This window comes from Taudactylus pleione, unplaced genomic scaffold, assembly GCF_031769625.1.
Source record: "Taudactylus pleione unplaced genomic scaffold, aTauple2 ptg000423l, whole genome shotgun sequence".
NCBI classification, from domain to species: domain Eukaryota; kingdom Metazoa; phylum Chordata; class Amphibia; order Anura; family Myobatrachidae; genus Taudactylus; species Taudactylus pleione.
The window spans coordinates 735,625-751,065 of record NW_028284825.1 but is presented as its reverse complement, the minus strand read 5'-3'; the positions used below and the strand labels follow the sequence as shown (position 1 = coordinate 751,065).

The following is a 15,441-nucleotide window of genomic DNA, read 5'->3' as shown; positions in this document are numbered from 1 at the left end:
ACAGCGCTGGAATTCCTGATCGTCGCTAAGGTAAGTATAAACTAACCTAACCTAACCCCCTAACCTTAACCCTCCATAGAGGTGCCTATCCCTAACCTCCCTCCCAAGTGCCTAACCCTAATCCCCCCTCTAAGTGCCTAACCCTAAACCCCCCCTTCCCCGCTGCTTAAACCTAAGTCCCCCATGGTGGTTCCTAACCCTAAGTCCCCCCGGGGGTGCCTAACCCTAACCCTCCCTCCCCCTAGCCTAACCCTATCCCTCCCGAGGGGGTGTCTAACCCTAAGTCCCCCCGGGGGTGCCTAACACTAACCCTCCCTCCCCCTAGCCTAACCCTATCCCTCCCGAGGGGGTGCCTAACCCTAAGTCCCCCCTGGATGCCCTATACCTAACCCTCCACTCCGTGGCTGTCCGATCGCGGCGCCTGGCATCCCCTCGATCGGGATGCCGGGCACCTGTCTCCCAGCATCAGGGAAATGACAGGCATCTAGATATAGATGCCGGTCATTTATCCCATGCTGGGATAAAGCAGTCAGGAAGCCGGCTGTCGGGATTCCAGCAGCCGGCTTCCCGATTGTATACCTACCATGGTAAGGGCCGAGGTTATGCTGATCGTGCTGATATGTAAACTGGAAGTACCACGGCATGCACTTCCGCTTTTGTTGTTTTGATTACTCACCACTTTGATGGCTCCTGCAGGAGGAATATGAACAGCGTAGGTTAGGTACTATGATACATATAGTATTGGTAGGGTACAGGCTGTTTATTGGATCTCTGGGGTGAGCATTTTTTCTGATGTCACTTCCGGTGGTATCACATGAGGTTCACTAATTGGGGTGACTGGATGGTATTTAAAGGGGGCAAAGTCATAGAGGTGATTGTTTATTTCTTGGTGGCTTGCTGTCTGGATCTGAGGAAGGTCTCATAGTAGACTGAAACATTATATGGATATGGATTGATGTGAATAAAACTTTATTCTTCTTTTGTAAGCTCTGGTGAGTGCACTCTTTTTATTTACAACTATTGCTGTGGAGCCCCTATTGGGGTGAATACTGAGGATCAACCCCATGTTGTACCTATTGTGTGTGAGTGCTAACCTTGAAGCAGAGTATATATGTATATATATATATATATATATATATTTCTAGCCTATGTTTACTGTGATATTTTATGGAGTAATTGTTGCCTGATTTGTTTTTACTAAATAAAACTGATGTTATATTTTAACAGGCTTGGGACACCAGAGGTTGCTATCACCCTATTTTTTGTCTTGCAATTTGTTTATTTAGGCCACTTACCATTGCCTATTTTTTACTTAGGGTTGAGGTGACACCCAATATATCCATTGGGAGTGTCAAATACAACTGAGTTCTGCTAAACTGTGTGATAAAGACTGGTTTACTATGGCACTGTCTACATCATTCATATAATAAACTACACTGCTGTGTCCAGAATCATTTATTGATAGTCCTGTGAGTGCTGCTGTTCTTTCTTTCCTATACCTAAGGTCACCATACCTCGGATGGCAACAGGGCAAGTATAATCGTGTACTCTGTGGAGTGCCGGCTGACTTTGACTTTTTTTTATATACAGTATATATATATATATATACCTCCAAAGACATAAATGGCACTAGGACACAAATATATAGTATAATGCTTTGATTTTACAATACAAAGCATTATACTATATATTTGTGTCATAGTGCCGTTCATGTCTTTGAAGGTGTATGATCTCTGATTCTGGCACAGGATCACGTTGACTCAACATTGTTCAGAGTGCCGACAGAACTGTGGCTACAGTATATATATATATATATATATATATATATATATATACCTCCAGAGGAGGAGTGGACACTCACAATATTGAAAAAATAGACACAATTTATTAACTCAAGTCCATCAATACAAGGAGTCAGTCAACATTTTAGTCAAAAAGAGACCTTTATCAAGACCGCAAAGTCACCGGATAAGCCCACACTCACCCCGAGCTGACCTAAATAGCACCATACATTGATGTATAGCTCCTTCCCCTGGAAATCCCAGGTAAACATTTAAGCTAAACAACAAGAAAACCTAACTGACAAACATCCAGTATGTAGGCCAAACAAAAAGGAAAATTAGAGATAGAGTTTCAGAACATCTCTACAATATAAGAAAAGCACTAAAAACTCCCAGCTTATCATCCCACTTCACAGAAAACATAATAAGGGTGCAAAACAATTAAAATTCATCGGTATTCAAAAAACAACCCCCCCAATGGAGAGGAGAAGACCTGATGACCTCTATAAAGAAAAACTAGACAAGATGGATTAATTAACTGAAAACCCTAGAACCATGTTGGCTCATTATAGATATCGAGCTAAAAGCATTTATATAAATTTAAACATCAGTACTAGATATACATCTTATGCATTCATACATATCACTTTCAATTTGAAGAGAGCCCAACAATTTTTACAAAATGTTTAAATGTTTTTATTATTGGGCTTAGAGGAACATGAGGTTTCGGCTTTTTATTGGACTTCTGGTTCTGGCCATATCTATTTTTTTTCCAATTAAATTATCTTATTAAGGAGCATACTAAATCCCACCAACTATTCTTGACAAAGCATTCTTAGTGATGTGAAATGCTTTGGTTGAAGTAGGAGCATACAAGCAGGCACTAGCTGGAGTGATCGCGACCAGAGACACAAAGAATTACCAATGTCTGTTGGCATCAGAAAGTGATGTGGCTATCACCAAGTCCCTACTAGAAGCTGCTGGAATCTGAGAGAAGAATAGGAATGCAGCATAACTATCTGCCTTCAGAAAGGGATAGATAGGCTATAGCAGGAACCACAGCCCAATCAGGGTATAAGTGGCCTCTCGCCAAGCAGCCACTAGACCTCCTATTGTCTTACCCTTCTCCAAAATGACTGTAAACATTCTGTTTATGAATTTTATGATTATACTGTTCATGCTTACTTTCTCCTTTTTTAGCTAACACACTAGTGCTCGGTTTTCAGTGCTAGGGGGCTGAATACATCATTAATGACATTTTGTACCTAACGACCTTCTCTACTGTCAACCTTTTGTCATGTTGACCTTCTTTCATGTCAAACTTTTGGTGTCAACAAATCATTGTCAACCTTTTCATTGTCGATCTCCTCCATGAAACTCCAGTGTTTGTACAATATCCATCATTGCGTTGTAAAATCTGAAGTGATTCTATATGAATAGCTAGAAGCAGTAGAAATAAATGATGAACACACCAGAACAGCATCGGCCATCCAGCAGGAATAATTGCTGCTGTTGTGATGAGTTCCAATGAATGGAGAACCCACGGGGGTGTCTACGTCCGGCAATGTTTCTGGATGTTGGATGTATCATCTATGTTAGCAATAAATAAGCTGCTTTAGTCTGGTGGCAGCTAGGAATTCCAGTGAAGTACATTTCTCTATCTGTTATACTGTAGTAGACAATTATATTGTTATAGTATATTGTTATAAGGTAAAAAGTCTAGTATCAACATATGGTAAACCAAAATTGCTCACTACAATGATCCTAATTATACATTTTTTGAAAATGTCTGTTACCTACTTACCTGCTCCATAGTAACTCTTCTCTGTGAATCCCCTTTTCAACATCTCATTTAAGAAGACTACTGTACATATTGCTTACTATATTTTGCATATAATGGAAATGTATGTTATTTACTTATTACTTAGTAAGTGGTATATTGTGTTCTACTGGAGACTATATAATCAGGATGATCTAATATTTCCCGTACAGGGGCACCAAGAGAGGGGGATTTAATTATTGGGGCCTGGGCTTTTTGGAGGGGCCCAGCAGGAGCCTGGCTTGAGCAGCTAAAAGGAACATTGTCCCCAGTGCGGCTACCAATGCCCCCTGTACAGCAGTAGAAAGGAGGGGACATGAGGTCTAGGGTCATGTGCACTAAGGAGGAAGTCTATCCTCATAGGTGCTAGCTGCTATGGGTAGGACTATGATCTGCAGGAGGTAGGGTGCCTTCTACAGATAACATAGTCCCACTAACAGCAGTTGGCACTTATGGGGAGAGACTTCCTCCTGAGTATACATGCTCCCTGCCATCAAGTTATTATTATTAATATTATTATTATTATTATTTATTTATATGGCACCACAAGTGTTCCACAGCACCTTACAAAGTACATAAACAAATAGGTTGACTTACAGTGACTTTAAGTACAATACAATACAGGACAAGGATAATATACATTGCTACATTCGTGACCATAACACCCAGATAAGCAACAAAGCAAAGTAACCAAGTGTTAGGTGCCCTAGTGGGGAGTAAGAAGTAGATGAAAGTAGAGTAAGGAAGAGAACAGGAGGGTAGAGGGCCCTGCTCATAAGAGCTTACATTCTAAAGGGGAGGCATAGACAAACAGGTGTGACAAAGATGGGGTAGGCAGGGAGGAAGGAGTATATAGCAGCAAGTTAAGATGAAAGCTTGAAGAGCCCCTTTGAAGGATTGTAGAGAGTTGGATAGTCTGATGGGAAGAGGGAGAGAGTTCCAAAGGTGGGGAGCAGTGCAGGCAAAATCTTGGAGGTGGGAGTGGGAGGAAGTAATCAATTGGCATGAGAGGTGGCATGCATTTGTTGAACAAAGAAGGCAGACAGGAGAGTGAAGTGAGATGAGATCTGAGATGTAAATGGGAGAGGAATGGGTGAGGGCTTTTTAAGTGAGTGTGAGAACCTTAAATTGGGTACTAAAAGGGAAGGGGAGCCAGTGGAGAGCTTGTAGGTGAGGTGAGGCAGATGTAGAGCATTTTGAGAGGAAGATGAGCTGTGCATCAGCATTGAGGACAGACTGGAGAGGTGAGAGAAGGGAGTTGGGGATGCCAGATAGGAGAATGTTACAGTAGTCCAATCTGGAGATGACCAATGAGTGTATGAGGGTTTTAGTGGTATCCTGGGTTAGAAAGAGTCTAATCTTGGAAATATTTTTAAGATGAAAATGACAGGACTGCAAGAAATTCTGGATATGTGGTTTGAAGGAGAGGGTGGAGTCCAGGATAACTCCAAGACAGCGCACTTTGGGGCTAAAGGAAATAGTTCTGCCATCAATTGATAAATAAATGGTGGGAAGTTTGGTTATGTTAGGGGGTGGGGAAATGATCAGCTCAGTATTAGACATATTAAGGTCCGTATTCAATTTGAGGCAAAAAGTCCAGACTTTTCGCCTGCTGGATTTCTTGCCTCCTTCACCTGTTTTCCAGGTGGAAATGTATCGTGCGTATGCCTGATATTTCCTGTATTAAATTTCAAAGGACGCGAAAACGGAACCCGGAGAAACTGGGAGCTGTAAAACAATAGAACATTTTTGGGAAAGCATCCTATCACACCCCTAAAGATGTCCAGACATGGGGGATCACTATGTTTACCCCCGTTTTTGCCTGCTGAAGGGAAGTCGGGTTTTTAAATAGAAGTGGCAGGTGCATAATTGCGGCTTTGAAGAAGGTGATGCAGAAGAGCATTTAGCAATTATTTTGGGGAAAAATAACTATGGCCATCAAATTTGGGGTACATGAAAATTGGTGCAAGCATATTTTTAAGTCCCTAAAATGATTTTGAAAACTTCTTCAAAAATGCACCTGCTGCTACTAACCACAATGAAGAAAACACCTGCCGCATATATGGGAATTCCTATGGATTGAATTTAGCTATTAGCTATTTTACAAGTGTCTTCACTTTTTTTTTAACCCCAAAATTTTAAATATTTTTTGTGGTTTCACGATTTTTTTGAAAAACTTTTTTTGATACACATTGATTTTAGGGTCCATTCCGAGGGGTGCTGGCTTTTTTTTTTAAGCCTGCACCCCTAAACCCTAATTGTGCACATTTTTTACCAGCTAAAGGCTGGAGAAAACTTATCTCCATTTTTTTACATTAACTTTTTGCACAGGCGAAAAGTCAATGTAATTGAATATGGGGATAATGACAAAAGGCGAAAATTATATGATAGGTGAATATTTATCATCAATAACGGGTTTCACCTGGAATTGAATACAGGCCTACATTTAAGAAATCGCTGGGGCATCCAGGAAGAGATGGCAGAGAGACAGTTGAAGATACGTGTGAGTAGAGATGGGGAGAGGTTAGGGGAGGAAAGGTAGATCTGAGTATCATCAGCATAGAGATGATATTGGAGGTCAAATGAGCTGATGAGTTCACCTAGTGAGGACATATAGAGTGAGAAAAGAACAGGTCCAAGAACAGAACCTTGGGGAACACCTACTGTAAGAGGCTGTGGGGGAGAAGAGGAGTCAAAGGAGGTGACAGAGAAGGATTGGTCAGAGAGATAGGAGGATAGCCAGGAGAGGGCAGTGTCACGTTGACCAAGGGAGTGAAACATTTGAAGAAGGAGAGGCTTTTCCACAGTGTCAAAAGTAGCAGAGATGTCAAGGAGAATGAGTAGATAGTAGTGGCCATTGGATTTAGCAGCAAAGAGGTCAATGCTGACTTTTGTGTGGGCAGTTTCAGTGAAGAGGAGAGAATGGAAGCCAGACTGAAAAGGGTCAAGGAGGGAGTGGGAGGAAAGAAAGGTGGTAAGGTGCTTGTAAACAACATGCTCAAGGTGGGATTTGATATCCTGATGTATGGAGACAATTTTAGTTGTAAAGTAGGTAGCAAAATCAAGGGCAGAGAGCTAGAAGGAGGTGGGCCATTCTGTGGGTGCAACAGCTGTTGTACCCCATGTGCAGCTGCAGGCACTCCCTTTACAGCTTTGCAGCACTGCAAGTAATATTTTTTGCATTTTTCATTCCCCCCCACTCAGGAGTTCATGGCCACTCTACAACTGCTCTCTACATCCATGCTCCATGAAGAAGACTGCCTAACACCACATATGATTGCTTAAAAGGGCAATCTATTCTGAATTGTGTGGCATATTGGGAAAAACTGGACATAATATTAATACTAAAGGCAATGTTTGGCACAATGGAGGGGCTCTGTGGGGCATAATATTAAAACTAAAGGCATTGTGTGGCATAATGAGGGGGCTCTTTGGTGCATAATATTAATACTGGCAGCATTGTGTGGCATAATGGTGGCAGTGTGTTGCATAATAATAATACTAAGAGTTTGTGTTGGATAATGTGGACACTCTGATATACTGGTAGGTATTGTGTGATATACTGGGCATACTGTATGGCATAATGTTTAAACTAGGGGCACACTGACATAATGTGAATAAGACGGGTACTGTGTGGTATATAATTTTATTGCTAGAGCCCCCCACAAACGTATTACCTTGGGGCCCCCACAAATCTTAATCCAGATCTGTTTAGGATGTAATCAATTTTTCTAGTAGAACTCCTGATGATATGTGTTAATTTTCCAGCCCATTTTGCCATTGAAAGATACTGCCAATGTTTCTATTTAACCTTCTTCCTTTGACATTCATCTTGCACTAACATCACATTATCCATTCTGTTTGTGGACACATTACAATGTATCATTATTATAGCAATTTGTTTCACAAACTTTTTATTTACACATTTGAGTGAATGTAAGAACTTGTTTTTTGTTTCCTTATTTGAATTCTGCTATTTTGTGGACTATGGCCAAAAAGCGAGCGCTGTCTCTGAATCAGTGTGGCCACTTTTTTTTTTATAAACTGGCCTCCTGGCCACTTGCTAAGCTGTGGATGACCACCTACAGCTTTTGCGAGTGGCCAGGTGATGGTCGCGATGGTCGCGACAATCGTGACCATCGGGCTTGCGACGAGACCCTTGTGGTAGGGTCTGGTCTGCCGCAAGTCCCAGTAAGCTTCCGGCTCTAATAGGGCCGCCCTCCAATGTCATGAATTCCTTTGGGAACGCCTCCGTTTGGCCAGCCACCCCCCCTCCCTGCCTACAAAACGGGGTGAGCTGTTGATCAACATCGACTGCCGCCCCATTTGTAGCAAGCCCCAGAGCGAGTGAATTTCTCACTTGCTTGGGGCTTGCACATGCACATTGTGCACACCACGTGTGCATAATGCCCCACCATCAACCTGCTTGCAAGCGGGTCTGAATCAGGCCCTATGCTCATAGTATAACAAATAACTAACAATTATTCTCTCTCATTAGCAATCAGTGAAATATAACTATGGTACTATACAGATGTGTCCTTATACATCTAGTCTCAATATGCCATGCAGAGTGACTTGCCTTGTGTGAGTGAGCCACCAGGTCCCATGCTACTCTGCTAGCATCAGGCAATGTGACTAGGACACACCAGGAGACTGTGCTGATTAATTGGATATGCAACACTTGTATATCTGAGTGCACCTGAGTCTGTATATGAAGCACAACAGAACTTGACATAAAAAAGCTGCAACAGCTACATTGTAGCACTTCATATACATTAGGGATGTGCAGGCTCGGATAGGTTCGAGTTTGCATGTGGAGTTCGGATTTTTCCCTCCAAAAAAACGGAACTCAGAACAAGGCAAAACGTCATCTTACATGGACGAACATCATCATTCCTGGACAAAAGACCAGGAATGATGATGTTCGTCCATGTAAGATGACGTTTTGCCTCGTTCTGAGTTCCGTTTTTTTGGAGGGAAAAATCCGAACTCCACGTGCAAACTCGAACCTATCCGAGCCTGCACATCCCTAATATACATATTCAGGGACTCAGGTGCACACAAATATACAGGTTTCACATATCAAATTAATCAGCACAGTCTGCTGGTGCATCATAGTCACATCGCATTGAACGCAAAATAGTCACCTGGCACTAGTAGAGTCTATTGGGACCTGGTGCACAGTGAGGAGCTTTTTAGCTTGACTGCAGCAAAGTTGTGTAAGGACACATCTGTAGATGCAACTCTGTAACAATCCTTAGGGAATATGACAGTGAAACCCATATATTTGCCTCAGCTCTTTACGACATAAGAAAGAGAGCAAAAGATATTGGACAATAAACTGTTTTGATGAAAATATTTATTATTGATTTATATTTGGTCCTTCCATAAGACAAACAATAAGAGTGCCCAGAAAAGGTTTTTAATTTGTTTCTTTCATAGTACAAAAGAACTCCCTTAGTAGTCCTTGTAGAATGTGTAAGTCCAGTTTGAAATGCAGCTGGCATGGTGCATGTAAACTTGATCCTTGCAGAATGTGTACAGTCCATGTATGAAATCCAGCTGGCATGGAGCATGTAAACATAATCCAGTTCCCATTCTTTAATTTGGTAAAGCAGGAAAAAAAATCTGTACTTAAATTAGAGCATCATGGACCATCTTTATTGACAAGTAGACAAGCTTTGTGTGTCACCTAAAAAAGAAAAAAGAAAATGTATTATACTTCAGAGTCTAGGGAGTAACTTTACTAAAGGTAAATTTTGGTTGATTTTGCATTTTTGTGCAATTTGCCATCTAGTTTGCAAATCGGAGATTACTAAAGTAAAATTCCACACCAAATTGACCAAAAATTTGACTTTAGAAAAGTTTAGAACTTTGGCCCAACAATTAATACTTTCACATAGATGTCAAAAGAAACCAGAGCTTTACTAGTGGTCGGTTTTGAAATCGACTGAAAAATTTACCAAATATCAACATAGAAATAGACCACACAATTTAATATATCTGCCTAAGGCAGGCAAGTTTGGAAGAAGTACAGCACAGATCATTAAGATTTGTGCAGGCATACTAGACTTAAAAACAATTAAATAGTTAAAAAAACAAAACACATGGAGTCCCCCTCTAAATCCATGACATGTCCTAGTCTGATACAGGAAAATTGGGGGGTAAAACTGGCATGGGGTTCCCTGTATATTTTTAAAACCAGCACCAGGCTAAACCAACTGAGGTAGTAATGCCATAGCAAGAGGGAACAGAGCAGTGGTTTCCATTATTAAGTCCCAAACTGGACAGCCCAGATCAGGCAATCCTTAGAAACTGGGGACCCCAAATATAAAATGGAGTACCCCTTCCCGAGGTCAACTTTCTAAAGTCCAGGGCTATTCCCTGCACCCCTGGTGGTAGTGGGTGTAGTGTTAATGTGTCAAATATACAAAATCATATTGTTCTTTACAGTGGGACTACAGAGGTCCAAGCAAGACTGTATATAGTATAGCAAACCAAATGGCAGGACTCATGTGGTTTCATGCACTATAGCACTGATTGTCTAAGAGTCAAACCACTCTAAGCCAATCAGAGGGCAATTTCTATGACAGCGACTGCTAATTGACTGAGAGCCCCAGGGTCTCCTGTCCGTTGGCACCACAGGAAGAATGGACATGGGAAATAGACTCACGATGCCTAGGTGTTTTCCATTTGCCCCGTATAAGGATCAATCTCTGTATATCTATAAATCCTATTTTGTGGCCCCCTCATCTGTCTTTCCAATATTATGTCCCCTCATCTATATTGTTCCCCATCTGTATATCCTGTATAGTGCTCCCCCCTGACCTGTTTGATCTCTATTATGCCTTTTGACAACTGTACACAATACTGGAATCCAGCATGGGACACTCTTTGGTGGGACCCTCAAGCCATCTTCATCGCTGCTGGAACCAAAAGTCTATTTTTGTTTTTTTAACAGAAATACTTCAGTATCTCTCATGAATGAAAGCTAAAAATGATATGTTTTGTTTAAAGCTTACAACTGTCCTGCAGCGCTAATGCATGACCTAAAGTTTTAGTATAAACTGTGTTCACATAAATAATAGGGTATGCTATTAGAAAATAAAGTAAATAATATGTTTATGTACATATATAGCTATATATCTATATAGTAATAGTTATCTATATATATCAGTGCCATAACAGGGCTCAAATGTGCACTGTGCCAGCCTGCCCCCTAAGCACCCATCATTATGATATCACACAGAGGGGGGGGGCGGCAGCACCGTTAGGTGCAGTGCTGACATGAGCATCCTGAGGACACTCTGATTGGCTGTATGGGCTCTAGGGTGCCTGTCTGGAGCATCTTAAGGATGGAACAGCAGCGTTGCAGCAGCTCCCTGCTAGCCAAAGACAAGAGTCATGGAGCAGTGGTGGTTCCCCATAGAACCTGTGTTCTGTGTGCCATCACCAGACACACTCCCCTAATTATGGCACAGAGATATGTACACACCCTATATGAATATACTATATATTTATATCTATTTTTTATACACTGATAGCATAGGTTTTTGTGCTTCTATTATAAAGATAAATGTCACATCACCAATGTTTATGCTGTTATATTTATAGTTTTAGTAAGCAATGTACAATTAAAATGTTTCAATATATTTAGAATTGTCTGAGATGTTATTATTCTGTATATATTCTTTCTAACAATACATGGAAAGATATTATCTGTAAACTAGCATAATAACTACTGAATTTTTGTTGTTTACCAGAGAAGGTGCTATTGTGTTGGCTCCAATGAGTATGTTGGCCTGTCTTTAATGACAATGGGAGAGAGCATAGAATACAATGGAGTGTTTTCCTTTGGATAGACTGAAGATACATAGTTATATTTGTTACATGATTTGTTGATGTCAAAGCTGCAAAATGTGTTTAGAAGTATATGCTTTGAAACTATGCTCAGGTGAATTTACTGATAACAAAAAAATACTTTGAAATACTTTTATATACTATTCTAAAAAATAATTATTTAAAAGCCTTTATATCATAAGTGACCAATGAAAATAGACTAAAGGTGGGTACACACCTGAAATATATATCTGCGGATTGAGTGACATGCAGATATATCTGCAGATTATGGGCATTCATAAACACTGATCGACCATCATCTGTGCTGCAGCGGGTCCCGGTGGCTGGGGGCGTGGCCTAATCGTGGAATGTGTGACCACGCCCCCTTCGGAAAAAAATAAATAAAAAAAATTGCGGTGCTGGGGAGGGGGGTGCTGTGTGCCCCTCAGCCCGGGGCACAGCTAAAGGGGGGCATGATCAGCATGATCACTCCCCCCTTTGGCATAGGAGACTGTTCGGGCTGCTGCTTTAGCAGCCTCGGAAAGTCTCTGAGTGCAGCCCAGCACACAGCAGCTTGTGCTGGTCTGCTGGGGATGGGGAGCTGTGCCGGAGTGGGGTAAGTAGTACCTGCTCACAGCTCCCCCCACTCTCTCTGCACCCCTGTGTAGAGGTGATTGGCTGATCGCCTGTACACACTTGCCAATGGACAGATAAGTCTGCAGACATATCTGTTCATTGGCTGTGCAGCACAGCCAATGCGATATGTCTGTGAACAAAGTTGTTCACAGACATATTGTCTGTACACACGGGCCGACAGGGGCACGATATATTGGCCGATCAATTGAGCGCCCGATATATCGGCCAGTGAGTACCCAGCTTAACCTTGATACAATTTCGTTATAAATAAAAAAAATATTTAACTATAATTATGCATTTCCAAAATCAGAGAATAAGTGAATATTTTCTTTTTATATTGAAATCCTTGGATATAAATTACATTCTGTTCTTTATTGTGCTTGAATATAAACAATATAGATTTATAATTTAAGCATTTTATGTAGTGTTAATGCCACATTGTTTTCATATTTTATAATTAGAGTCTGCTGCAATCAACTGCCTAAAGGTATTAAATCTTAATTATCTCTTTTTATGATTGGAAAGTATCTAAAATGTGTAGGGTTGAAACTTCATTATGTGAAGTAATGTGTGAAGTTTATATTAGAAGTGAATTGGTCTCTAATTTGAGGATACATGGTAACTGGGATGTGTGCACAGGTACAGAGTCTATAGTTTGGATGCTATCCTTATTCATCAAAGCTAAGTAAAACAATGTATTTTTTGATTAATGCTTTGTATTCTATTTGTGAGCTTCTGATGGCCTATTAGAGGGGAAGAGTGAATGATTTTTCCATTTGCCAGTACCTAACAGTAATCTAAATAATGCCAAACTAAAAGTTGATATTGGCAATTGCAAAAACATCTTTCATAGCAATGAGGACTATACTATCAGTCTCTGAATTGTAGGACAATGGGTGGTAGTCTATGGCTCTCCAGCTGATGTTGATCTGCAAGTACCAATGTACCCTGCAGGCAGCTTTTTGGGATGGTGTCATGGTCATTCATGTTGATTTGAGTATGTCAACATTATTTTTTTGGAGACCTGTATATTATCCCAGTTGAGTGTCATATGAGGCTGTATAGCCCCTTATGCCTTAAAGTTTTAAGTATTACCATGTGCCTCATTTTCCATACTATGTAAATAAATAATATATTTTACAGTATATTATTTTTACCATAAAGCACATGCTAAATATACACTTTTTAAACTTCAATAAGTATAACTGTTTGCAGATAATCATGCAGTAAGGTATATTTTTAATATATATTCAGATACTTTCAGATACTTACTAGAGAACCAATGCAGTGGTAATGTACATAAAAAACTAAATTTGAGTCATAATATAAAGTATTTGTGTAGTAAGAGCAAGTGGTCACAAACATTACTAATTAACACCACGGTACAATACAGCAAATGTTTTCATTTCTCAAAATTACATCAGTGCTATATACTGTGAGCAGTATGTTGCAAAGCTCATAGTATGTCTCTCACTATTACTTGGTAGAGGAATACCTGCTGTAGAATTATAAATGACCAAGACCAAGTTCCATAGTTACTGGTTGTTATTCCATTCCTTGTGGACCCACTATAACTAGTCTGGCCCTGAGTCTTCCTCACTGTCACTTGTCTCCCATCATTGGTAAGTAGTCCAGCATGTATAGCTGCTCGGAAAATGGAAGAATCCTAAAGATAACAATAGACACGATATCAAATACAAATGAATCCGCATTTACCTTTTGGTTGCAGCTGCTAAAAACTGTTGTTCTATAAAAAGTTAAGTTCTGACCTCTTACATCTGTATATGTATACAATTTACACAGGATTACAAATCGAGTAAAAAATTATTTAATGTTAAATAAATAAATATATTTCAAATGCATTGAGATGTTAGCAGTCTGTATATATTTTAACAACACATGAGATTTTTTTTGTAAAATGGCATAACTATCCGCTGAATCTTTGTTAATTGCTAGTTAAAGTGCAATTGTGTTGGCTCCAATGAGTCAGTTGGTTGTATTAATGACAATTGGAGAGAGCATAGAATACAATGGAGTGGCTTCTTTGGATTGACTGAAAATACCAAATTATATTTGTTACATGATTGTTAATGTCACAGCTGCAAAATGTGTTTAGGAGTATATGGTTTGGAGACATGTTCTGCTGAATAGAAACATTATCATGTGAATTTACTGATAGTTAAAAATTACATTGAAATACTTTTATATGCTATTGTAAAAAAAAATATATTGAATAAGTATTTAAATCATGAGTGACCAATGAAATAGCTTAAACTTGATACGATTATATGTTATAAATAAAAACAAGATATTTAACATTAAATATTTTTTTTAGTCAAAAATTGTAATTATTATTTTTTATGTAAGTTACTTACTATATACATTTCATATAGACACAACCAACATGCATAACACATTAACTTTAAATTATGCTATAGATAGATTTTTCATTAAATGAATATGTGTGCAAAAAAAATCTATAATTTTGATATCCCATGTGTTTGAATTATTATAATAATAACAACATAATGGTGGAGGCTTCCACTGAAAAGCTATGTTTATATGAAAATTGATTAGTTTACTTGTAAGAGCAGATCAATGGAGTGCCCTCTTTTAAAAAAAATGATACATAGATATCCAAACAGGAAGAGTGGGGTGTCCCTTGCTCCAAATTATTAACAAAAATCTGGCCCAAAATAATGTGTCACTTTGTTTGTGATAATAGTAACATATTGCCTGTCCTTTTTGACTACAGTATGGGCTTTATTCAGAGGCGGCCATACGGTCTACAACCATACGGCTGCCTCGATATTTGTCCAGTGCGCATGCGCACGAGGGAGCCGGCTCCTTCGTGTGCATGCGTGAGACCCGCTACGACCGACAGCGCCGGTCGTAGCGGGTCTCTTTCCAAAGGGGGCGAGCTGTCGTTGTTGATTGACAGCTCGCCCCATTTGGAAGGCGGGCCGGGGGGCTGGCAGCCAAAATGGAGGCATTCCCATGGGAACGCCTGCCGTTTGGGGGAGGCCCCACTGACATCACTAGTGATGTCAGTGGAGAGCTTCCAGCTCTGACAGAGCCAGAAGCTCTCCGGGGCTTACGACAAGTGAAACCCTACCCTAGGGTCTCGTCGTAAGCCTCGATGGTCGCGATGGTCCTTGACCATCGCCACCATCAACCTAGCGGTCATTAGAGCTGTGGGTGTAAACCCACAGCCTAACGACCGAAACAGAGGTGGCGGGTCAGGATGCAAGCGGCCGCCCAGTTTCTGAGCGACCGCTTGCATCCTCTGACCGCCTCTGAATGAGGGCCTATGTTCCTAGCCATATATTAGGTAACCAAAATATACCATTATTTATTTGTAATTTG

At 40.3% G+C, this 15,441-nt stretch overlaps 1 protein-coding gene across 1 annotated transcript in view; it reads right to left on the bottom strand.

Annotated features, from left to right (window-relative positions):
• The window catches only part of LOC148506141 (uncharacterized), a 121,937-nt gene that overhangs the window by 20,553 nt on the left and 85,943 nt on the right, over window positions 1–15,441 (bottom strand). The window contains exon 16 of the mRNA XM_088447193.1: window positions 13,615–13,741. Within this exon, the coding sequence (XP_088303319.1) occupies window positions 13,615–13,741 (127 nt within the window). The remainder of the gene's footprint in view (window positions 1–13,614; window positions 13,742–15,441) is intronic.